Raw genomic sequence first — 26,508 nt, 5'->3', positions numbered from 1 at the left:
ACATGGCAGATCGATTCGTTTGTGTAACGCGGATAACGAACTTCGTCGCGACCAGTTCACTTCTTTATTTCTCTAACGCGATAAAGGTTACGCGTAAATATAAAAAATATATGGAAGCGATCTGAGGATTTCTCGTCGATCAAAAGGAACACGAAACCTAGAGGTCCGGCTTGTGTGACGAGGCAGTTCTCACCAATGACGTAACTCCAAGAAATTTCGGGAATAACGGAGGGAGATGCCCAAGGTCATCAATATATCTCAATCCTGGTTTCTTGATAATAATGTAATCATGGCTGATTTGCATATCAGATTCAACGTTTTAAGAGGACAAGCGTGACCTTTAGAAGCTTCGCAGTTCGATGGGAACGTGTCCGAAAAAATGTCTTCTTTTCCATGGTTTCGACTGCGCTTACATCCAGTCGAATCCATCACGAACGAGGTTGCGACTCGAATAACCAGAAACACAGGAAAAGGTTCTGGTTCTCGGTGACAACGTTCTATTCCAAGGAAAGTCCGGTAAAATGATAACCAATGTGCCAGTTATTCCCCAGGTTTTCGATAATATTTCGAACATACAATTAAATACCGGGTTCGTGGAAAATGTCAACGTGAGGGGGGCAGGGTTTAAAATCGATTTCGAATCGACAAGAAAGCTCGAGACTGTTCCATCAAGAGTAGGTCTTGCGAGTGGTTCGTATCCATCGTCCGGCTAAGCCGAGCACCCGGCATATGAGCAGATCGTGCGGGAGAGAAAGATCAAGCGCTCCACCCACGCCCATGTTTCAACCTGTTCTGTTTCTGCCGCCGGGCCGCGGTTACAGGTGCCTCCCCGAGGGCATTCCTGCTGGAATTCTTCACCGATGATCCTCGCCGGAGCCCTCCTGCAAATTCTCTCCTGTAGCCGTGTCGCGGTTTACCGACGCGGATCGAAATCATCCGAGGGATTCTTCGCCAGCTACGAAACACTCGAACGATCCTCGAGCCGAGAAAGGAAAAAAAGAGAAGTCGGAAAGACGAAAGCACAGAAAGAGAGAGAAGTCGAGTCCCATTTCTCTCCGTTCGTCTTGGAAGAAACGAAACGGCATGACCCACGGGGAACATCGACGCGCGGCGATCTAACGGGCCGATTAAGTTTCTCCTCTCTAATGAAACGCGGCGGCGTTAATCGCGTTACGTAATCGGTGACGCAAAAGTTCGAAGAGGCCGGTTTCCTCGAACACCGCGTTCGAATCGGCCTCTCGAAAAACGTAACCGTAGCCCTGGCCGTTAAGCATTTCCTAAATGCCCTTCGATACGCGCGCCCGTGGCTCTGCGAGTTTCGAAGAGAAGAAGATCGAGAGGGAGAGGGGGAGAGAGAGGGGGAGAGAGAGAGAGAGAGAGAGAGAGAAAGGGAGCAGTGCGTATTTAGCTCTCGAGTTTCACAAGGCTCTCTCGGAGCGTGCTAAGCGGACTGCTTGAAATAATCGTTCGTATGGTGGCAGGGGTTGGAGGGAGACGGCTTCTCTCTCGATGTCGCGAGAGGAGAAGAGGCAAAAAGGAAGAGATGAACGGTCAAGGAAGAAGAAGAAGCGTGGATGGCGAGGAAGAAATAGAAGAAGAAACGTACAGAGGGCGACAGTGGAAGGGTGAGGGAGAGTCAGAAGAAGAGAGACAAAGAAACAGAGAGAGGGAGAGCGAGGATGGCAGCCACGCACGCCCACACATCCTCGTCGGGGACCTGTTCTCGGCCTTTACGTTCTGACATCTTTTCACTCCGTTTACGAGTCCCCTTTACGTTTTACGACCGATCATCGGGGCCCTTTCTCTCTGCGAGATTCTACCGACGCACTGTGCGCGCAGGCCCCGGTCACGGGCTTCGCCGGTGCACGCCGCTGGTGGAAGAGAAAAGGGAGGGTACGGAGGAAACGAGAGGATAATCTTCGAGCCCGGCAGGAAGAACAGGGACGACTGGGACCGCCGCCGTGAGACTCTCCGCGCGCTATCCGCGAGCGGATCTCGCCGATCGTCGATACGAATATTGGCGTCGAATGGTCCCGAGGTGTATCCGCCGTGGAAAATGGAAGTCCGTCGACGGAGAATATAAAGGAAGATCGAATCGATAGGGAAGTTCAGTTGGATCATGCTTACCGAACTAAACGTCACTAAGCTGCGATACATGGTTGCAGTCGTTTCGTTTCGCACAAGACCATGGAGGTACCGAATCCTTGATGTTAGTATCTCTCTTGTCAGACACATATACAAATTACCATTCGGAGAATTTCAATTTCATCGTCCGAAATCGAATGAAACGAAACAACTTGCTGGAACAATGAGAAACCGAATATCTAAACTGAGTTTTGCGAAGTGAAATGACAAGACAACCCTTTACTAGCGATGCAAACAATCGCATAAACACTTTTCTCGAATCACGAATTCACGAATCTTCTCAGTGTCGCCGAAACCAACGTTCACGCGACGTCGGAGATGATTCGGCGTTGCCCCACCCGACCGCTCCGCTAACCGAATCGCGAAGGTGTAAAGTTGAAGGCCGCGCGAGCCGATGTCGCAAACGAAACCTCGCGAGCACGCACGCGCACAGTTTCTTCGCAGTTGATCATTATCTGCGATCTTCCGCAGATTTTTCCCGTGTCAGCGGTGGCCAGGATATTTAGCCGCCTCTGTTGGGAAAGATTTCGTCTCCCGGTACTGAATCGGTTTCGAAGCGCGCGTTAACTGACTCCGTACGTAGAGGAATGCGCGCGGTAGGTCCACGCTAGGAAAGTCCTCACTGGCGAGACATTTGTGTCGCGAACACAGCTTCCGGGAACGCGAATTTCTATTCCGCGGATGCGACTAATAGCCGGCGACTGGGAAATCGCGTGGGATGTCGACGGGTTCCGCGAGACTCCGACGTCCAGGACGTCGTGGAGGGGCAGGGCGGGTGGGAGACACCGGTCAACGGCGGCCTACCGCCGGCAACAACCGTGAGCCGTTGAAAGCGGGCGGCGCGTTTCATCCGTGCGGAATTCCGGAGAATATATTTTACGCATAATCGCCGCCATAAATCGCGATCGAAAATTTAAACGCGCGTCGTCCCTGTCTAATTTACTGCGGGTAATTTAGGTAATCGACGCTGCCTCTCACCGGCGTTTTCTCTTGCCCCATCGGGCAAGCCGCGCTAACTTCGTCGCAAAAAACGAATTCGATTTCTATGAGACGTCGCGCCGCGACGGATCCATTTCGGGCGTTGCTCGGGAAAAATTTACTGCGACGGTTTCGATGATAATCGTCGCGTCGTGTCTTTCGTTTAATCTTATACACGGCGATCCTGTGTTCGAAGTATCCTCAGTGAAGGAATGTGAATTAGACTCTGTTTGCAATCATTTTACTTGGTTTCGATGTAGTAGTATTACGAATATTTCACGAAGGTACGGAATTTTCGGTACAAGATTCCCCGAATGCAGACCCGTTTTACGAAAATGAACTGTCCGCTATCATATCGTTCGATTAATTATGCAATGTTCTCCGTTTCCCACGAGACCGCGTTCCACCTCGAGCTCTGCAATAAATAATGTTCGCGACAAATCGCGTGAATTCTTCACGAACGTCCTCGCCGGTCCAGAAATAAGATCAGGGTTTGGTATCGATATCGCGCGCGGATGGTCGGCATTAAAGTATTCAGTCTGCCTGTGACGCGACTACTAATTCCCGGCGATCAATTTACCCGTGAAGGGGTGGAGCGTGGAGTAGACAGGCGGGATTACAAATTTTATGGCGTCCCCGGACGGACCGAACAACTTCTCCGCGGAAAGAGTCGCCTACACTGAAAAACGAGGATTATTCAGCCCCGATTCATCGTTCGTGCGAGTTGATTCATGCGCTCGCGGTGTGCGCCGCGCGGGCGATTTAAATTTCAAATGGTCGCCGGACACAGCACTCCGCTTGCGCGTGGTTTTATGACAAAGTGCCGTTGTCGCGTCGAACAAGACGAGCCGTGTGGTCTCCCGGCCACATTAAAATGAACAAACATAAAAGGCACTAAAGCTCGAGCGTCGTGGGGCTAGATTTTTGCTCGTGCCCGTGGCATCGGGAATTCGCTGATCGGCCGTTTTGCCCGTGCGTTCCTTGAACATTACATCCATGCTCAGCCGCTGCTTCTACCGTTCGTTTCTTCTCGATTTTAATTAACAGTAGCATGATCCTGACTACTTTTTTACAATTATTGAAAAGGCAGATCAACCGTTCGGTAGTTCTCGCGTGGCAAACGTCGCACGGGAAAATCGTTGAATATCGTCGAGGTCGCGAGTGTTCGCGCGCTAGTGAATTTTGCAACGGCAGGCGCGCGTCGCCACTGCCGCGGAAGCAGAATCGATCACGCGATCGTCTCACCTTTTATCTAATGGCCGCACCGAGTCCGATGACAGACTGTCAGCCGACACCGTCTCAGCGCGGAAATCGAACGAACGATCTAATGGTGATTTACCGCGACCGCGATTCGCGTTTCCGTCCCCACACAGTTTTGCGTCCGATCTACTTTTACCTTGATCGACAGCTATTCCGATCGAATACCGTTGCTTCTTCGTGTCCCTTCTTTTCGCCATTGTTGCGTCCTGTCGATTCGGTAAGCAATTACAGCGAATATAACCTCTGAACACGTTTCCTACATTTTCCAATGATACCGATCTTTGCGTGAATTTATGTTTCTCTACTTTTATACTGATATAATGTTAATACAAAATCTGCCAAGGGTTGAAACCTCAACCCTCCGAGGATCGAGCCGAGACTTTTCCCCTCAGTTTAACTCGGACGATCGCTCGATTCAACGCGTGACGATCCTCTCTGGGCAGATACCGAAAGATAAGCTACTCCCGTCTCGATTGCTCGGCCGACCTCTACGCTCCGGCGGAACGATGATTCGTGGAATTACACGCGCCGAGCGATTTCACGAGCAATCGGAAATGAGGTTCGAGGCCGCGGGGGGATGTAATTTGCCGGCAACGTTTACAGAGGGAACGTTGAAAAGGACCGAGAGCAGGAAGAGTAAGAGCGGCGTTTCGCTTGTCTGTTTCAGGACGAGGTGGGAGGCAGTACGGTGGTAGCCGAGGGTGTAGTAAGCGGCATAAAGGGCCCAGGCGGCGGGTGCCGCGCATCCTCGATGACGATGGCCGAGAGCGCCGTGGAGGACGCTGCAGCCGCGCCCCCGGGTCCGGCCAAGCCGCCGCCGCCCTCCTGCACCAACAACAACACCCTGGCAGCGACTGCGAACCGCAATCACCGGAACCTCCGTAAGCGGAAAAGGCTGGACCAAGTGCTGGACATCCTGCAACATCGGAGCTCACCGTCCGAAGGAGAGGTTCTGAGATTCGAGGGTAGCGGCCCGGCGTCCGAGGAGGAGGAGGATGTATTCGGTTCCCCGAGGTCGTCCTCGAGATCGGCCGCAGATCCACCGTCCAGCATGAGGTGGAAGAGGCTGAAGAGGTTGAAGAGCGAGGAGCCGGTGACGCCGAGTGAAGAGGAGGGTGGCGCGAACGATGCCGATCAGCAACAAAATCATCACCCCCATCATCCCTCGCACTATCACCCCCATCACCATCGCCACCGGCACAGGCATCACCACAGGAACAACGCCAACCATGTATATGACCACCTCCATCCATCTCACCAGAGATCGTCCGCACCCAAGTATCCCGGCTGCACCTGCGTCCAGTGCTCCCAGACGGCCACCCCGCCGATGGTGCTACCCTCGCCGACCTCTCCGTTGACGCCGCTGACTCCGCTCACGCCGCTCACTCCTCTCAGCCTGCCGCCGCTCACGCCGGGATCCCTGTCGTCGTACAGCTTCGAGCACTACATGCACACCAAGTACCTGCCCGACATATTCAGAGGCCGCAGTCACTCTGACTCGGACCTGGTGCCGGGATGGGACCAAAAACCACCGTTGTCGACCTCATCCGTGTTCGTAAACCATCCGCTGAGAAGCGGCTCCCTGGAGAGCGACACCACGAGCCCCCAAGAGTCGCCGTTGGACCTCTCGATGAAGAACCTGATGGCAACCGCGGCAGCTGCGGCCGCGGTCTCTGGCAGACCGCCCGCACTCCAGCTACTGCCACCCGGTATCGTGTCCAGGGGCTCCGTGAGCGTGCCGGTGGTGAAGGGCGACGTCGCATCACCGACGACTAAAGAGAGCGTCGCCGTCCGCTACAATCTGGAGGTCTCGCCGGTGGTGGAGGAGATGCCGCCCGGCGCCGACGTCGCCTACGTCTGCCCGGTTTGCGGTCAGATGTTCAGCTTGCACGATCGGCTGGCGAAGCACATGGCGTCCAGGCACCGCAGACAGGGCCCGCAGGACGCGTCCGCGAAGGCGTACCTATGCGACGTATGCAAAAGGAGCTTCGCCAGGTCGGACATGCTCACTAGACACATGAGGTTGCACACGGGCGTCAAACCGTACACGTGCAAGGTATGCGGCCAGGTGTTCAGCAGGTCGGACCACCTGAGCACCCATCAGAGAACACATACCGGCGAGAAGCCGTACAAATGTCCACAGTGCGCCTATGCCGCTTGCCGTCGGGACATGATCACCAGGCACCTGAGGACCCACGCGAGATTCCCCGACGTCCCGACCCCGAAGAGTGAGCCCGGCCTCCTTGCCGGTGAAGACAGCCCCACGTTCCCGCAGGAGATGGCCTCGCCCTCGACTACCATCAAGGCCGAATGACGACGGCCCGGTGGATGACCCGATCGGGACGCGGTCCGTCGCGGATCTTGGGGGAGAGACGGATCTCCGGCCGCGTTCGCGAGCACCCAGGGCGGCGGCGACAAGTCGTGGCGACGTCGACGACGGTGCAGGCGTTGAAGAGGACAACGGTGAACGGCGATTTTATCGAATTACCCCAACTTTATCCTCTAACCTTACGGTTTCGAAGAGACCGCTGGTTTAGGGGAACACTCTCCCGTTGTCTACTTTCGGGAAACTGTCCCCGCGTGTTGTCTGACAATTGTCTCGCCGATCTTGGAATTTCCCGCGAACCCGTTTCAAGCTTGTCACAGTATTATCGTATCTCTTCGTCTTCCCCGTTGCTTCCTCTCCGAACGCGAAATATTCGCCGGAGTTCGTCGCCGCACGTCGGAAACGTTGCCACCGCGAGATCGTTCCAGCAATGCTTAAACCTCCGTCGAGTTCTTCGCGATGCAGTTTCAACCCTTTCGTTACACGGACACATTTTACGGATGAACTCGATTCGAGTTTGTCAACCACTGTATTTACGGATATTCGGAATTGAAGAGTTATTATTAATGAATCATCTTTTTTCAAAATCTGGAAAATGTGACGAACTCCTCCGTAAATCCAGTGTCGAATCGTGCGAAATTTCAGGAGGTGACTACACGTTGACGATCGTCAGTGACGGAAGGGTCGAAAAACGCAAAGTTCAGTAGCTTTACACGGAATTTAGTTTTTAGTTACTGCCAAGAGAATTTGTGTTTGTTTTTGTTTTTAGTTGAATCTCTGAGACACCGTTAACGTTCTCTTCCGTTGGAAAATCGGAAAATGTGACGCTTTCGTGGCTTTCAGGCGTCGCGTTTCGTATTCTTTGGCTTCGACATTGCTCGACGGACGATCATTGTTGGAGTTTCCCGATCGCGTGGTCTCGATCAAAGGATTTCTGTGTTTTCATCAACGCAGCCGGACTGGATACGCGATCCGAATGCATTCCCACGCGACTTCACCTCGAATATTCATGAAAACGGTGCTCGAAGACGTCGGTGTCAGTACACGATCGGTACGATCGATCGCTGGGATCCAAGAGTGAAACCTTGTGCCAAATTTTGCCTGTCGAGAAATCCACTTGGTTGTTTGCCGTTTAATCAACCGTTGTTACGCGATTAAGAAAAGAAAAACGAAAGAAAGGAACGATTTTTATCGGTGAATCATCGAATCGTCGGCGTTATTCTCGGAAAACTTATGTGTCGTGGTCGTGGTTGTGTCGTCGTCGCTCGTGATCCATTGAAATCGTCAGTTCGCCGATTAAAATACGCTCGTCACAGAGGGACGACTGTTCGAACGCGAAACGCACCGAGCATCGATCGGTTTAATTGTTAATCGACTAGGAATAGAATGTTTTTTATTGCGCGTTGCGAAATTCCTCTTGAAACCGTGTCGTGATATATTTATATCGAAATTTATTGTTACTCGCGACCGAAACCGCTGTAAACGTTATAAGAGCTTCGAGGATGACTGGTGGGCGCGAGAAGACGCGAAGATTAGGAGCTGAAGAGCGTGCTCGGCTCACGGCGAAGAAAGGGAACTAAAAAAAAGGAAAAAGAAAGAAAGAAAGATAGAAAGAAATGAAACGAATAATGGAATAAAACGAACGTAATCGTACCTGCAGAATGAAAGAAACTTAAAGCATAATAAATCGTCTAGACGTAACGTTAATTAGTGGGTAATATTGATATTATTATTGCGTTTTTTATTATTACGAATATTAATATTATTAATTATTAATAATTAATATTATTCTCATTGTATTTGTTGGCGTGAGAATGTTGCGACGCGTGCGAAGGAGCAGAGAAATATTTTTTTACACGCCGTCGGACGGGCTCCGTGAATCGAGCCGAGGAACGGGCGGATAATGAAAATATCGGTGTGAAAGGTCACCGAGCGCAGTGCGCGTCGAATTTATTTAACGATTCAACGTTTATTCGAAACGACGATTTTCGATTGACTGGAATCGCTTGTTCCACTCTCAATCCTTTTGCAGGACCCGTCCGATTCTCTCGATCGTACACTATTGATCGATTTCTGAGCGTATCCCGACGAAGTGTTGGTCGATTTCAACGATATTCGGATCCACGATGCTTCGGGACAGTCCCTCGAAAATACTCACCACTTCACAGGCGTATATGGTGTTTCGCGGTTCGATGCGATCTACGGGACAGTCACAGCCTCGAAAACCCTCTTTGACCGACGTCCTCGAGTTTCCGTGGTCGAGGAAAGAGTTCACCGATCGCTCGAGATCCTTTGACGTTTATCATTCACTATCGTTTTTTTCGTTGAACCTCGAAACGAATTATCTTTCTTAGGATACACTTAATATATCACTATACAGGAATATTCATTTGATTTTATTCCCAATTCTTGTTTGTATTCTCTATTTTTTATTTATTTGTGTCTTCTTAATGTGGCAGAATTTTCAATTCCAAGAAATATATTGGAAAACAATACAGATGGCTGGTATATTTCCTATCAGAAACACTCTTCACTCCCTGTTCTCGTGTTTTTCTCTGTAACTTTTGTTCACGTTCGTAACACACCTTACATGATTCCTTACTTTTACGCTACTGTCATCGTTACGCATGAAATAGATTTCTAAATTTTAGTCACACGTTTCCACTTTTATAATTAGTAATGCAATATACGGGACAAACGATCATGCGTGTTGTTGGTGGGGAAGTGATCTCGAGCGGTCAGTCGACTTTTATTAAGACCATAGCGCCGATTCCGGCTAGAACTCGGTGTCACAGGGTAAAATATCCTTTAACGCGTTGACCGCCACAAGAATTTTCAACATTTTATATATTTATTTATTCTTACATAGCAACCATAAAAATAGAGAATAAAATCCTACAAACTAATCAATGATTTGGTATCACAGTTGTTACGTTACACTACTATTTACCCACTTTGCTAAATATTTTTATTTCCCATCGTAATTGTCTCCAAGCAATATAGAAGCATCGGTCACCAGCGACCACCATGGAAGTCAACGTGTTAATCGGTATATACGATGATAGTCGAACGGAGACACGAGCCGTCGACGTATCCATTGGACACGATTTCGCGCGAACCAAGCGCGAGCCACAATCGAACCTTGCTCAATCTCGACCGTTTTGCCTTCTCCCTTGCCATAACTCGCTCATTGTCCGGTGGATTCGCCGTCCGTGGCCACAGTTCAGAGGCGAAAAGTGATGCACTTATATCGTGGCCCACTCCCAAATGTTTTCCTTTCTGCTTTCATCTTCCTTGGACCGTTTCTCTTTCTTTGTCTTTGAATCACGCGTACGGCGCTCCTTACAAAGGACGCTCGTACTCGTCGCACAGTAAAACAGACGGACAGACGTACAAACGAACAGGCGAACAGAAGGACAGATTGTAAAGCAGGAAAACACGGTGGTAATGGTGTGCGTGACCCGCGCCATGGGTATGTATATCTGTATTTTTGTATACCGAGGTTTTTTTCTAATTAGTCTCTACCGTTTAAGCGTCCCCCCGCGCAGGGGAGGAACGGAACGAGCAATTAGCCATTAAGGAGAAAACTGTCGCTCTCTGCTTGCCATTTTTAACTTGCCTCTGTCGATCGAACGGGATTACTCGGAAGGTGGCTTGTCGGAGAGACAAGGAGGTCAAGAAGGAGGGGACCTCGGGACGGAAGGCCTCTCGACGGTTTAGGAGAGCCACGACGCGATGCGTGCGCCGATCCAAGAATTCTTTCGGTTTCTCGAGCACCCTTCGTTAACAATAGAACCACCGAACAGACAAATCGGCTTTTCGAAATTTCCCTACGGAATCTCCGAGAGTGCATCTATTCAGATTTCAATTGATTCAGTTTGCGTACTACTAAATCAGTTTCTTCAGTACTTTCTCTGAAAAGCATCTATACTTGATGTTTGATGTTAATCGTTTCAATAATGGCAAAAAGAAGACATCAGTCGAGAAAAGAAGAAAATGAGTCGTTTCGACCAGTCTGGTGGTTCTAGCGTTGAACTCCTTTCCTTTATCCCGTCGTCTCGTTCGCGAGGACAAAAATGAAACGAACAGAACGAACAAAAACCGAAAGATATTGCGAATCGGAAACTCGGCGAAAGTTTTGCTAATTGGCACAGTGTTATCGTCGCTCCGCATCCCGACGTCCCTCCCCGATTCCAGTGATTCAGCCTTAAAACTGGGGAGAATCTCTCGCTCGCGAGACGCCCGTTCAACGCACGAAATGAAACGAAGTGTGAGTAGAAGAAGATGAAGAAGGGAAACGATGCGTGAAACACGTTCGACTTGTCTTCGGGCAATTAAGCGATCGCCGTGCCAGACAACCAGTTCTTGTAATTATTAACACATTCGTACGATTATAATTATTTCTATTATTATTATTATTATTATTATTATTAATATTATATTATTATATTAATTAATTATTATTAATTATTACGCCCTAGTTACGTTGTTAAGTGGATTAATCATGTTTAATGCTTCTATTATTTATTTTGTTATCCTATTTGCAAGTCAAGCTTCCTATTTTTTCGCCCCATCTATTACATTCGCTACTCCCGACCCTGGCCCTCTTGTTCCTCGTTTCATCGAATTACCCCAGTCCCCCTCAGCCGAAACGATTTCGTCGTCGGAAGGATGGAGAAGAACGCAGTTTCATTTGTTTCGCGTGCACGGAGTGTCGCGCCTGCATTTATAGGAAAGGGGGGACGTCCGTATTCGTTCGGTTTGCGCGGGTCGTTTCGGCGTCGGTATTGCAGCCGAATTTCGAGCTTCTTCTCCAGCCGTCCGACCGTTCCCTTTCCCGTTGGGTGAATGAAGGAGAAACTGAAACGGAACGATGGGAACGGCTATCTCGATATCCTGTTGTACCCCGAGCGAAAAAACGCGACCCGTTCATGTTTTTTTTCCATTTTGTAAACAGCAACGGACAAACTGAAAAAGAAGAGCGAGCAAGAGAGAGAGAGAGAGAGAGAGAGAGAGAGAGAGAGAGAGAGAGAGAGAGAGAGAGAGAGAGAGAGAGAGAGAGAGAGAGCGTGAGAGAGAGAAAGAGAGAGAGAAAGATTGTGAGAGTTTCTGTAAATTATTGATGACGACGATTGTGTATGTTAATTTATAAATTATGTTGTGTTTACGAATCGTGCCAGAATGGAACAAAAATATAATTTTTCAACGAATCACGCCGCATTCATTTATTTTCTTTTGTTCACCGTCACTCGTCGCGCTGCCTCCACCCGTTCGTATTCGTTGCTTTTCGTTTCTTTAGTTTTTCTTCTTTTCTTTCAGTTGCACTTTCTCCTCCTAACGTTGGCCCATCCGTTCGGATCTTTGTTAGTTTATTTACGGTGCCTTCGTGTTCGTGGAGCTGCAAGAATCGCGATGAACCGGAATACATATCATTTCAAGGCTGAGACTGAGGATTAGGTGAACGCACGACGTTAGAACATTTTTCCACATCCGGTCCAATTCTGTCGACGGAGCTTCTTTACACTTCCGAGTATTGCGAAACGCGCGCGCAGCGTGTCCATATTTGCGATCAGTGTTGTGCAAGCGAATCAGGATTAGTAGTGTGGTTTGGCTGACCGAAGTTAATACCGCAACACGCGTGCGCGAACCGCCACGTGACTTGGGGCGGAGCGTGGGATCCCCGTTTAACCTATCACGATGCGCTGTTAGCCATAGATGACGAATTAATACTACTGCGATTTCTATAATGTTAATGCAACTAGATAAAACTTTCCTTGAGTTTTATTCTTTCACAGACCTTATTAATACGCAATTTATTGATGCTAACCATCGATAAATAACTAGCTATTGATACTTCAGTCAGCCATACTATGGATTCAAATTACGCAATGGATACTATCGAACGAAGATTTGATTAATCTTTATTCGTCCAACGTTTCCCCAAATTAATTTGTTCGTTGATTTCAATGCTGAAATATCAATGTAAAGGATGATCAAGAAAGGATGGATGAAGGTTGACAAGCAAAAAATTAAACATAAGGAGAATTAAACTCGAAGTTCGAAAAGAAATATTGGTTCGATCTGATCACTGCACAACACTCTTTGAAAGTCTCTTGTTTAATAATGTACATTTACACGGCCTTTCTCGGATGGAAAAGGCTCGCACAGATCTTGTGATGTTCCCTTTGTACCCGTTTCTACGATTTACGAGTTGATAATCTTTGTATCTATACATCGAAGAACAAAACCGAATCTGTATGTTGCTGCACACTTATGATGGAAATATACATACACATTAATTGTTTTTACAATTGACTGTGATACCTGAGAATTCTCACTGATTTTTTTTCTTGGCCGTTCGATCAGATTTATTCGAACAGTCGGTTTTATACGTATTTTGAAGCTGTTTTTTCCTATTCTGTTTTTTTTCGAGAACAACGATACGGTATTTGAGGAAGTCGGCGAGGTGAGGAATCGATACTGTCATTAGGAAAGATGAAACGTACCGTTGGCTTTGATCAAGATTCATAAGAGTTAAATCATCGCAGATTCGTAATCGTAAAATTGGACAGGAATAGATTTCCAACGGAATATTTACCACCGCTCTCATCCTTTTATAGTTATAGCGCTGTCATATTTTATATCGCCGCTATAACCATAATCCTTAACTCTGGCTGGGAAAGGTTAATATCGCCGCATAGGTAAACGCGACACCGTTAATTAAGTACGAGTGTACAGCAGCACGCTCTGGCTTCCAGATAAACCGAACTGCGATCTTTATCAGGCTTACCGTTCAGTTGTAATAAAGCGTTAATTAATTGCTGATGTCAACGTATCTCAAAATAATGTTTTCAAATGTCCCAGGGGCTGAGAAATGTTCAAGGTACCTAAATTACTGCAGGATTTAAAAGGCATTACTCGGACGATTGAAATTCTTGTTTTTATCACATTAGATTTCACCGTTTTATCATTTTAAATCGCTGCATGCACCTGGAAACTTTATTACCTTCAAACTCGACGTAGAAAACAATGATATTTATCCAAATCTCTTCTGGGATGCTACGGTAAGTTGCAATATTTACATTATTTTTATTTTATAAATATTTTACTGACGTATAAAAACCAGTAGAAGTCCACATCATGAAAACAATTTACTCATCGAGTTTCTTAAACGGAACACGATCATTTTAAACGTTGCACATTATAACCGGTGCGATGATAAATTTATGATTCGCGAAATGATTAAGTAAATTTACCCTCGGTTAACGTGCATCTTCTTCATTAAAGAAAAAGGGTTGCAAGGAATGACGAAAGAGATTAAGGTAAAAATAAGTAATTAGAGGAAGGTCCAGATTATTAGTGATATTGGTGAAGTAATGAAAATCATCACTACTACAAATTGCAACACGGTTCGCGCAACTGTATGCATACAGGCACACGCATTGGCGTCTTGCACTGGCAATGAAAAATAAACTAAAAGTTAACGAATTCATGCTGCAGTCGAAAACATCTGTTCCAAGATACCGAAACGAGAACAGAATTGACGATTGGCGAGTCGTATGCAACGGCAAACAAAAATACTATCCGCGATTGACTGATCGGAACACGGACAAGCGTTCGTTCGACGATGTGCTGACTCGATACGTTTCCCGGGCTGAACGACCGTTCGATAATAAAACGACCACGCCGCCGGATGTTCCCGGGTCGAAAATATTATTCCGGGCGTTCTCCCGATGATTAATTTTCGCGATGCACGCGATCGGCAGGTCGAACGTTTTCTGATCGCCGCGAACATTCGTGGACGTGATTCGCGTGTACGCACCGCGGGACCGTCGGCATTATAAGGTTACGATGGTGGCCGTTAATTACGTCATATCTCGTCTGTGCTGGCTCGAAATTGAAAGCGGAGAAAAGCTGGATAAATGAATTCAAATTGGGCGGTCGCTCAATATTCTTGCAGACCTTTGGAAATAGCGACAGAGAAAAAGAAATATGTAAATCAAGATACTATGTTGGCACTTTGTCCGCCGTGTCACCTGAATTTGGGCGACGTAAGACATTTCGTATAGATTAAAAAATTAATTTTCATAGTGATATATTGGAGAAACCAAATTTTGTTAGATCTATGATATGCTAGAAGGTTAAGAGAGTAATCGTTGTTGATAATTTTTTAGCTTCTGTTTCTTTAGATGATCAATATAATTATATATTAAGGATCACGAAATCTCGACAGAACTCGACTGCACTTTCATCAAACACAAACGATGTTAGTTTGTTCTCTTTATTTTGTATATTCCCTTCATGAGCAACTGATCGGAGGTATACGATCGGTATATATTTTTCGAAAGAACCATTTCAAACCTGATGTATTATTACAAGTAATCGTCCGGTATAACGTAAATTACCATTCTGTCTGCAGTAATTAAATTGATCCCAACTGAAAAAGGAACGAGATGGGGAGAGAAAGAGAAAAAGAGATAGGGGAAGGGAGATATATTTCCGACCGAGAGACTCGAAAAGTTCGCCGAATTTATCTCCGCCCAATCACGGACCCGCGCTTCCTTCACCTTTCGACCCTTCTACCTTAAATCTCGCCGGTAGATTATACGGTTAATTATGGGATCGATTACGACGCCGCGAGATATCTCGATCGATACACGGTGCTCCGAGTTCCCGTTCATCAAAGCGGCTTTCTGTTCTCGTTAAATCAAGACCGTGACTTCCGACTTGCAGCCGCAATCGCTCTATTTGATCGGTATCGCCGTTGAACACCTATCCAAATCATGTTTGGAAACATCGAGGCTGACGTGCCGCGTCGAACAAAAGTAAAACGGAAAGGGAAACGGCGGAGGCCGACACACGGATTTTTCCTGTTTTGAATTGCAGTCTCACTTATCGCGATCTGGCTGATCGACGTGATTACTTAACATACATTCCGGTATTTATTAACAATGTAATTTATATCGGTTCCGACAATGTTTGACGTGCAGCTGGTAAAAACGGATTCTATACGAAACGGAAACCACCGTGCGGACTGGCCGCGGTTAAGGGTTGAACACTGTCACATCAAGGATTCTGGTTTTCCGTTGAGACAATTTCTAGGAAGCGTTACTTTTGTATATCTACCGCGTATATTCAGTCGATGAGGCTAGAAATAATATTCAGTTGTTCATGAAAATGAAGATATCGGTAGAATTGTGTTGTTTATATGTTAACAATCAATTTTTCAGTAGTTTTCAGATGAAACTTGACAGAAATTTTGCATCTTTCGTAGAATTCGTTAAGGAAATTTATTAAAGACGCCGGAAATGTTCGTTGAAAAAATTTACTTTGCGGTCGTTGAATACATGGGGGGATGATCGACGGCGAGTAAAACGGAAAAAGAAAGACGGAGAAGAAAGAGAAAGGACGGTGGCGTATCGAGCGTCGAAAAGGAGCATCGCGGGCTGCCATGATGCTCGAATTTTACGAAAAGCAATGCAGGTGACGGTGCATTAAAGGGTGTACAAGGTCGTTATCGCGCGAATGCATAATAATGTTCAGGTTGATTTACGCTACGCTCGGGATTTCAGGTGTGCATGAACGTGGTACACGTATATACATCTCATTATACGCGTATTATATGCACGCCGGTACGGTGTTCGTGGATAGGCGTGTACATGCATATCGACGCGGCCGTATCCTGTTCCCCGCGATCGATACCCCGGATAAGTGGTAATGGAATAATCGACGTTTCGTGTAAAGGATATTCGGATAATCAGCTATCCGATGCGCGATATCTCCATAACAATATCCGGTGACACAATTCTTTTTGCTCGAACGTCCACTGGTATCGCGCGTTGTTTGAACTGTCGTGAACCGGTTCACGGGGAAACGGGGAAGCGTGTAATTGGATTAACGGGCCATTGTCAGGCTTATCTTAATCGGGTTCCCGGTTGTTTATTGGCAAAAGTCACGGATCGGCGCGAAACGAAATAATAAAGGGAGTAGGTATCGCTTATTGGAATCTCTTATTAACATTTTTGCGCCGTGTTACCGTCGTTGCCACCACCGGGGAACAAAGACGCGCCAGTGTTATAATTTCAGGAGTCAGCGTTAAAAAGCGATAAAGTCGCATTAGGTTTTTCCAGCAAAAATATCTTTCGACTGTATCTTTGATCGTGTTTAAGAGTATTGAGTGACGTTCCGCGTTTACAGCGATTGAGTTACGTGGACTTCAGATGTTTTTTTTTGTCTACGGTACTTTGATATCGTTCTCAGATAAGCCGAGGGAGAAGATGATCTAGCTACCTTAGAAAGAACGTGATGATACTACGGTATCCTAGGGAGTAGGAGTCGGAGAGCCTTGGAAAACTGCTGACGAGCCATCCCGTGGAGGGTCAACCACCTTCCATCCTCCTTCAGCAGAATTTCGAGACCGGTAACTGAACCGTTTCTTTACATAACAAAAGCACGAAAACGACTTGATATTTTCTAAACATGTAATCTGATCGCTGCTTTCGGAACGCTCGCAGAAATATTGAAACTAAGACGCCCATCGACTCTGCAGATTTTTCAGGCGACGAATTATTTCAAATTACACGATCATTCTAATTACTTCACGATCTTGTAAACATCATCGCGATGAAACAAGAACTTTTACGAATCGTACGATCCGAATTTAACACTGTGAGACGAAGTGTTCTCGATCGTTCGCTCTGAAGCTCCAATCAACTGATTGGAGACCCAAGAACATCTAATAATCACCGAAGCGTTAGTTTTATACGATACAATCGTGATGTTACACACAATTGGAATTGCTAAATTCCTTGGTGAACTGATAAAATAGTCAAAGTAAATATCGAAGTACAATCGAATACCAAATTTATCTCGTCCCAGAGTCACGAGGCGTCAAGAAGAACAAAGAGAACAAAAAGAATAAAGTTGATAAACGACGTTGACGTAACTGGCCGCGTGTCCAAAGTGTCACAGGGGTCGACAATCTCCATTTCCCAGCGATGCCCGCAGGAAGCGGCGGCGCGGCGTGACGCGGCGAGTGGCGCGATTCTCGCGATCCGGCCCCGTCCTTTCCTCGCTTTTTCTCGCGTGCACGCCGACGCACGCGCGACACTGTCCTCGCGGATATAAATTACTGCGGGGCCCGTGCGTCGGCCCGTTCTGGCCGCGGGCAAAAAAATCCGCCGGTGCGGTGCCATTAGAAATTATAAGTGTCGCTGCCGGTCGACGCGCCTCCGACCGGCAACGCCGACGTCTGTCCTCCTCCTTTTTCCCTCGGCCCCCTGCCCCGCTCTGCTGACAGGTCGACTCTTTTTCTTTCTCTTTTTCTCTCGATCAGACCCGGTGAACCGGCTGATCGTACTTGTCACTGGTCCTCGTTCCACCTACGCCGCGCTGGGAATCGGACCGATTTTTTGTCGCGACCACCTTCTCCTGCTTCCCTTTCCTCCCCTAAACCGTTGCTCTCCACCTACGCGCTCGATAATTCCCATCTTTCGCTGTTTCTCGAGATTGATTTCCTTTCCTTGTCCTTTCACCGGTGATTAATGTTAGATTTACGGATGTTTACTCTGCAGTTTGTTCTATCGTCCCTGGAAAGATTGATACTCGTTCACTTAGATTTTAGGAATTAGAGGTTTAACAGTAGGCAATTAGGACATGTGTTTACGTATCTGCATCGATTAAAATTGACCAAAATATTTACCGAATAATATTTATAAAAAATTAAAATGAAAAACGAATTTTATGTTTGTTTCTACTGAACATGGTTCTTGATAGACGGCCTTACAAAGCTTGAAGGAAAGAATGAAGGGTAGCCTCGATAACAGCGATAATTCTAGCGATATTATCAATACTGTCTTTTGTCTTTTGATATTCTTTTTCTGTCGACAGAAAAACTGCGGACAGAACAGATTAACACGTTGACCGCCATGGTGGTCACCAGTGAACGGAGCTTCCAAAATGCTTGAAGAAGTAATTAAATATAACTTAAGAACTACAACGTCAAACCATGAATTACCAATTCCGATACCATTTGCCTTCGTTACGAAGAAACAAGTGATATTATACAAAACGCTCAAAATTCTTGTTGCAGTGAACGTGTTCATTTCGATGTCAAACATAACGATCAATTTGGAAACCCTAATAGCAGTTTGTCTCGTTCGCTCCTTGTATTGATCGGTCAATCATACGACAACGATTTTGTCGTCGCGCGACACCCAATTAGGACGTAAGGTATCCTGCAGCCTAACCACGAATCGGCCGGTCGGCATAAACGCGCGAAGGGAAGTCGCGTCGAGAGGTTCGCGTCCGGTGGACGACGTGGAACGCGTCCACGGTCCAACGCGCGTCGCTCGATTACGTTGAGCGGGTGATCTATCGCCTGCGGATGCCGCGTAACGCCGCGATGCGACGTCGTCGGCCACCACGGCATCGTCGGCGCGTCCCTCGTGGATCCCTGCCGCAGTGTTGGGTACCGCGTCGATGCCGTGCGCCTTTACTTTGTCCTCAGTTTGTCATGAATGACAATTTATTGGGTCCGCGCTTTGAATGGGAGCCCGGGCCCGACTTGTATGGAATCGATGCTCGACGCGCCGGGCATCTGGGATCTCGCTCGGCCGCGAACCTTTCCTTGAAACTGCTGTCGAGAGTTTAGAACTCTTACGACGATTGGGTTGGTCTTTCAATGACGAGCTGAGAAGAATTTCATAGTCCAGGTGCTGTGCTGGTATTATTACTAGACGAAATGTAATTAACACATTGATCCCCACGAGAATTTTGAGTTTTGTATAATGTTATTTGTTCTTTCGTTCTGAAGGCAAATGATATTCGAATTGGTTATTAATGGTTTTATATCATAGTTCTTGAGTTACATTGAGTTCCTTGTGTTATTGAGTATTTAGATTCGAAATTAATTTCTTTCATATAAGTGTCTTCAAGCATTTTGGAAGTTCCGGTCATTGGTGACTACTGTGGCGGTCAATGTGTTAATAAATTGATGACAGCGTATATTTCCCAAGAATGTTGTAGACTTTTCAAGTGAAAATTCTTGTAAAGTATAGGACATGTTTTAAAGAATAAGTAGCGATTTAACGATTCCTTATTTTCTATAACACGACTATAAAGGAAACAAGAGGAACAGGAATAGGAAAGTAAAGAAATCGAGTGTTCGATTCACAGGAACGAACGAGTTTATAGACTCGTCGCGGAGCAAAAAGAATCGTACGTCCTCGCGATTAGGTTCTCCGTCAGAAAATAAGGTTTCCGAGCGTTCAATTATCCACGAATGCTAGAAATTAACGAAGGAATCTGTTTTTCGCCGCCGGATTCGACATGGAACGACAGACGCGAGCACAAGCTGATTTTTTGCAGCCAGCCGTGCTTCGTTATATCCGGTCCCCTGCGCGCAGGACACGCTCGTCCTGGCTCTTTCTGCGCGGATGCTCGCGACCTGCGGAATGCGTTCTTTCCGTGTCGAGATTTACTGCGTCATCTGGCGCGGACAGCAGCGCGCGGTGGAATGCTGACGGTTCATTGCCGCACCGTACACAGATGCTGAGAGATAAAAGTTCGGACGCGAATTTATCGGTGCGTCGCACTCGAAGTTCAGTCTTCGAAATGCTATGGGTGTACACTATTGGATTTAAACTGTCGATACACGTAATATTCGACTCTATGTCAAAAGTAAGGCGTCACGCGACTTCCAAGGAAATACAATGCGTGCTGCGTTTTACATCACGAAACATTTTCTAATATGTAAGGTGATTCAAAGTCGAATAAAATCGTTTAATTCCTTGCCTTACAATAACGTGTCAGGCTCGTAGTGAAGATGTTAAACAGAATTAAACAACCATGAATATTATCCGATTCTTTTGAATTCTAATTAAATATTATTTTGTTGCTATCAATTATTATGCTTTGGAGGAAAGGTTGGTATAGAATATGTCTCTAATTTGTTTCTTATGCTAAATAAATTATCAATGAGAAAGTAGTCGTATCGATCATAGTTGAGAAATAAATTGTAGGGCAATGCGTTAATAGCATAAGTATCCAGATAATAATGTAACGAAAGATTAGGCGAGAAAACGTTTAATATTTTCGTAGCAATAAACGTGTTAGTCATAAATCCCAAGTTTCAAGGTAAACATCGCTGTATTGTAAATCACGTGAAAACCAATAGAATACTGATGAAACGCAGCTTACTAACGCTGATCGAACATCGATCGAACAACCTCCAAAATTCCACGTTCGAAGCACGCGTTTCCCACGGTAGATTACTTTCTCCGGCGATACCCAGTGCGACAGGTCGTGGTAATCCTCGTCAACTCGGCGAAACTTATTAAACAAACACGGGCACTCGTACAAAGGAGAGATCCAGCGTTGAGGCAGGAACCACAATCGACGCGGATCGCCACGAAAGGAAACCGCTCGACATTAACGCGCACCGTGGTCCACGTGGGCGACGCGAGATCTTATCACCGGCGATCGCGACTTACCGGTGTCCGTACCGGTGTTTCGCTCTGCTCGGTACCCGGCTGGCGCGGCGCAGCGCGGCGTGTTGGTTCGGCGCGGACAGTGACGAAAAACTCGCGTGTATCTGTCCGGCTAGGAAGAGATCGGTATAACCAGATCGGCTCCGCTATCTACCTACAAACTTTTTCACATTTCGGTGTTTGTAGAACAATGATCTTATCTGGCCGGATACTAAAGCCGGTCCGCGTGCATCTATATACAAGGTGTCCCAGCCGAACATTTGAATCGCTCCTTCGAGTGAAGCGATGAATATTTCGAACTAATACGACCGGAAGAACGTGCCGTAAACAGAAAATTTTTGCTGTACTATTGTTTCATTCGAATTTGTTTGCAGATCATGCGTATATTTATATACAAGGTGTCTCAACCGAACATTTGAATCGGTACTTTATTTAAAGCGACACAATAAATGTTTCAAATTAATACGACTGAAAGGGTGTGCGATAAATAGGAAACATTCTTTTACAATTATTTCATTCGAATTTGTTTGTAGACCATCGGGACTTCGTTAAGAAAACCTTCTTTCGAATATAACGTGTACGAAAATCAGCGACAAAGCGTCGAAGGCGGACGATGTTATCGCAGCCACCCTGTATGCAGGTTCCGCGGGCCGGGAACCGCAACCGGATCGGTTGCCGGAAACTTTTCCAAAACGGGAACCACCGGTTGCGCGGCGACGCCTATGGTCCAGGTTCTCGATGCTTTTCCGTCGGCGTGGGCGTCGCTGATACAATCTGAACAGTAGTTACATCGTGCGCGTACAGAGCACTGTCTCTATTAGCCGATTAATTTCTCGCGACACGTCCACTGTGGAACGCGCCCGATCGCTCGCGACCGTTCACGGGTCTGTTTACCTTCGCGATCGGTTCTTGCAAGTGAAACTATCAAATCCGAACCACGTGATAATTCATTCGTCGTTGCTTGAGGAACGGGTAAACATTTTTTTAAGCGATAATAATGATCGCGAACGTTTCCTAGTTCACTGCGTTTCCGATTTTTCCGCTTGGCCTGTGTTAAACACCGAGATCGCGTTTCTAATCCTTCGCACTATAATTTTTTTCAAGAGAACAAAATTCCAGGCACATTCTGTCTACGTTCACCCTGAAGTATTAACAACAGAAAAGTAATATTTAATTTAGACTTGAAAGAATTAAGTGACACTTGTGCTTCTTAAATTCTATTAGAAATCTTCGCTACGAGTCTGGCACGATATTCTAGGGCAGGGGGTTAAGAAACGAAAGCCTAAGAAAATTTCATGAAAGCAGATTCGACTGGAAACCGTCATTTTTGTGAGATCGTTAATAACGGCGCGGAGACAGGGTGATTTGGGTGGAGGGGGTAGAAACGAGCACGAGGCGTCTGAAATTACAGAGGGAACTTGTTCGAGCGTGGTGCTTCGCGGTAATTATAAAAAATGTGAACGTCCGATAATTTTAAATATCGTCGGACAGGTGCGTGCATGCGTGCGTGCGTGCGCGCGCCGTTTCGACCTGGCCTCGCGTGAAACCGTGCGTCTTAAAGCTGCCCCACCTTTATCGGTGCCCGCGCTTGGACCGATCGTTACTATCGCTGTTTCCTACGCGAGTAATTGGCTCGATTTCGTTCGATGCGCTCGCTGCGAGATCGCGCTGGATAATCCGCTTCCGTTTGCTACCGGGGAACCTGTTCCGTTCGAGCGTGGATGGGGTGCCGCTCGTTTCCGTTCCAGAAGAAGACAACCGCGAAGATCGGCCACGAGTCGCGCACACATGCTATTCCCGTTACATCATTCGCTGTATTCGAGACGCATCGCTGAAAAGATAGATTGATTTCGCTTTTATGGACTATGAATTTCGATTGTGCGGATTTTTATGAAATTTGCGAGATCTGGAATATAATAAAATATAATGAACAGACGCATTCGCGTTTCGTCGATTAGTGTATCGCGATTGATGAGAGAATATGGATTACGCGAATAGGGTGGTAGGTTCCTTCAAGTTCCTTCGCCTTAAAATGTATTATGTATTAAACAATTTTTTCGCGAGCGATGACTATATAATATAATTTTAAAATATGTAACTATGTATTAAATATATGACTTTATAATATTCTACGTAATATTCTATATAATATTTTTTATAATATCCAATGTGTTGATAATAATGATAAGAAAATTCTTATTTATCCGAAAGGAAGACGAAGTAACACTCGAATCGTTAATCTACCACAACCAGCCGTTTGTGTTCGGTCGAAGAACCGAGGTAGCGGCCCTATAACCGCCCTTAACGGGATCCACGTGCACCGACGATTCCGTACAGGTGAAATTCTCGTGGCGAAAGCCATAATTATTCCTCCGAGTCATTAGTCGCAAATATATCAACCGGTCGACACGTGAAAACTGCTTTACGCCAGACTACGTTCACCGTACCGAGACATACGGCATTGCGTCCTTGCTCCCGCGGGTAGATATATAATCTGCGATATCTCGCGCGCGCACACCTTTCTTCGGCGACGACAACGACGACGCCGCTGCAGAGCTGTGCAGGTGAACACGCGTTCCTTCGCGGCTCCGGCCAATCAGCGCTTTTCAACGCGGCGATACTTATTTATCGACGAGCCGGGCTTCATTGCCGGCGACGATCGTCGCGGAGAAGATTCGAGGACGAGCGAACGAATGAAACGTGAAAAAGGGAAGTCAATGAAAACGAATATCACTGAATTTTGTTGAATTGTCTTTCAATTCAATTCTGTTGAATTACTTTCCCTTTTCGTTGAGAATCTTATTGAATTCGTCTTCCTTTCTAGTCAGTTATCAATGACAATGTAATTCTACCGAGCACATAAAATAATTCTGAATAAAGGTTTCTGCGTAACAGAATAATCCACTGCTCCAAATATCGAAGCTTCTCCGTTAAAACCACCCCCAAAATTGAATAATTCCCTTTCACAATGTCACCGAACTTCGAATACACCCAAAACCATCGAAACCTTAAAATTCGCAAAACGCCTATCCCTTAACCCTAATACTCCCGGTTGACATCCAAAGCGAGTCGCGATCGTCAACGATTCACCCCGCGGCGAAACGATTCGCGCCGCAAACCCGCCTCGCTCCGAATGAAAGAAAAATTCCCATCCAACCGACCATAGAACGGAAAAAAGGGGAACGGGCACGGAGGGGCAGGGCATTAAGCCGTATTTACGCCTGACGCGATTTCGCGTGGGCGAGCGCGGCAGCGGCAATTACGGGCTCCGGCGACGAGCCGATGAGCGAAGCCGCCTTAACGAACTGTTCCCCGCGTCCCTCCACCCGTGCCACCCTGATTCATGCACCCCTCGCCCGTTTCCCTCTTCGTCACCATTACCCGATCGAGGTGTCCCACGAATTTTAAGGAACACCTTTGTGAGGACGACAGCCGCTGGCTGCGGCCGCCTCCTCTTGCCGCGCGGTTTTCCCGGTGATTCTCTTCTCGGCGCGGTCATAGTGGGGCGAGGGTGGCGAGGAGGCGGCGGCGATGGAAAGAGAGACACAGGAGGAGGGACAGAGAGGACGGAATAAAAAAAAGGCCAGGAAGAATCGTTCTCGGGAGCAGCAACCTGTGGACTGGCCTTTTTATCGCGCCGGCCGGAGCCGGCTTTACGAGGAGCCCCATAACAGAAATTTACGGTCCTCCCTTGCACCCTGCCTTTCCCTTCGCCCTGCCCCTCGGCCCGCTGTCGCCGTCGCCGTTCCTTTCCACGTCTCGCTCCGTCTCCGTGTCCCACTGTCCCTGCGGTTCCCTTGGCCACGGTCGAACAGTGTCCCCAACGGTCCCCCGGGTATTCCGTTCCCAGTCCTCGGTCCGCCTTCGATTCCCGACGATCATCGCGGGATTCTCGCCGCAGAGCCGGAAAGAATTAACGCCGATTAATTAAGGCCGCCAGATTCGGACACTCTGTGTGGTCCAGGCCCGGGCACCGATCGAATGCGGCCGTGCGAGGGACAGTCTTTAAAGTACCGGTTATATGTGCGTCGGTAACGGGCGGACGCCTACGCTGTCTGTTCCCGACGGTTCCTCGCCGATTCAGGATCCCGGACGTCTTGGACCGGCCTCGCGTCGATACTAATTAGGTCGGAAATGGGAGAGCGACGGTCGTTGGTAGACTGCGTGCGGGTTTGCTTCTCTTGAGTACTGTTTCAGCTTTTCTTCAGTAGACACTGGTTTCTTGAGGACTCGTTAACTTTGGCATGTTTGGGACGAAGAAAATAGTATAGCAATACCCTAATTAATTGAGATTGTTATTGGGCAGTGTTGAATAGGAAACACATGATTAAGGTAGTGTTGAGTGGTCAGTAGGAAACACATGATTAAGGTAGTGTTGAGTGGTGAATAGGAAACACATGATTAAGGATGAACAGGCTGTTGAATTAATAATCGAAGGATGTTTAAATGGCGTTAGAAGTTTGGTAAATTAGTGTCTTCCATTCTCTGCTTTCTTGACCCGAAAGATCCACGGGTTTGGAAATAATCTTAGAACATCTAGCCCAGGACGAAGACGTTGTAAAATTTTCATGAAAATGATCCAAAGAAAGAGAATCACATTTGTTCAACGTGGAATTTAATTACTCCTTGGCGACATTCTTACAAGCTGGAATATTGTTCACCCGCTCAGGCAATCCAGACATCTTCCAAACTGGAATTCGTCCCGTCGTGTCTTCGTTACTTCAAAAAAATCTGTTATCGATCGTGACTGTTGGGACGCGGACAAACGGCGGATCCGGAATTGGGTCCCCGATGGCGGATTAATTCAATTCCGTTGATGTCGGAAATATCCTGCTCCCGATTCCGAGACGGCGCCACCGACGGATTTACTTATTCACATTCAGTTCACCGGTCGTTCTCAATAATAAATCAATCCATTTAATTAGATTACCGCGAGTGTCAGTTATCGATACGGTTATATCTTGACAGCATGACAGACTCACGCAAATAACTTGACGCGGTCGATAAGTTAAGCCGTGGGCAGACCTCCCGCGGATGAAAATTCACTGGAAGCATTATTTCCTCTCGACCCTTTGTCGATCGAAATCCTTTAACCATTGTGTTATCTAGGCTACGGCTAACGGAAATACATTTTCGTAATAACAGTAACTTAAAAATAATTTTGAACAAAGTATTTTTTATAAGAAATTTTTATTTAGGAATTTACTCTCGGTTTGCACTGCTATTTATATGTGCACTGTTGTTGTTCTTGCCGTTGTCGTTGTCGTCGTTGTTACTATTATTATTACTATTATTACTGGTAAAATTTCT

General features: G+C 46.8%; 1 protein-coding gene across 6 annotated transcripts in view; it reads left to right on the top strand.

Annotated features, from left to right (window-relative positions):
• Positions 1-26,508, top strand: part of klu (zinc finger protein klumpfuss) — a 346,064-nt gene that overhangs the window by 55,113 nt on the left and 264,443 nt on the right. For 3 of the 6 annotated variants that reach the window (XM_076369006.1, XM_076369007.1, XM_076369008.1), the window contains one exon: positions 5,051-9,204. The exons of 2 other annotated variants lie outside the window; for them this stretch is intronic. In XM_076369006.1, coding sequence (XP_076225121.1) covers positions 5,135-6,697 — 1,563 coding nt within the window. In that variant the 5' untranslated portion in view covers positions 5,051-5,134 and the 3' untranslated portion in view covers positions 6,698-9,204. Of the gene's footprint in view, positions 1-1,392; positions 2,210-5,050; positions 9,205-26,508 lie in introns of those variants that run through there. One more of the 6 variants, XM_031970299.2, reaches the window with a different exon arrangement.

The sequence above is a fragment of the Nomia melanderi genome, chromosome 7 (genome assembly GCF_051020985.1).
Source record: "Nomia melanderi isolate GNS246 chromosome 7, iyNomMela1, whole genome shotgun sequence".
In the NCBI taxonomy this organism is placed as follows: domain Eukaryota; kingdom Metazoa; phylum Arthropoda; class Insecta; order Hymenoptera; family Halictidae; genus Nomia; species Nomia melanderi.
The sequence above is the reverse complement of the archived record's forward strand: the minus strand, read 5'-3'. Positions and strand labels throughout refer to the sequence as shown.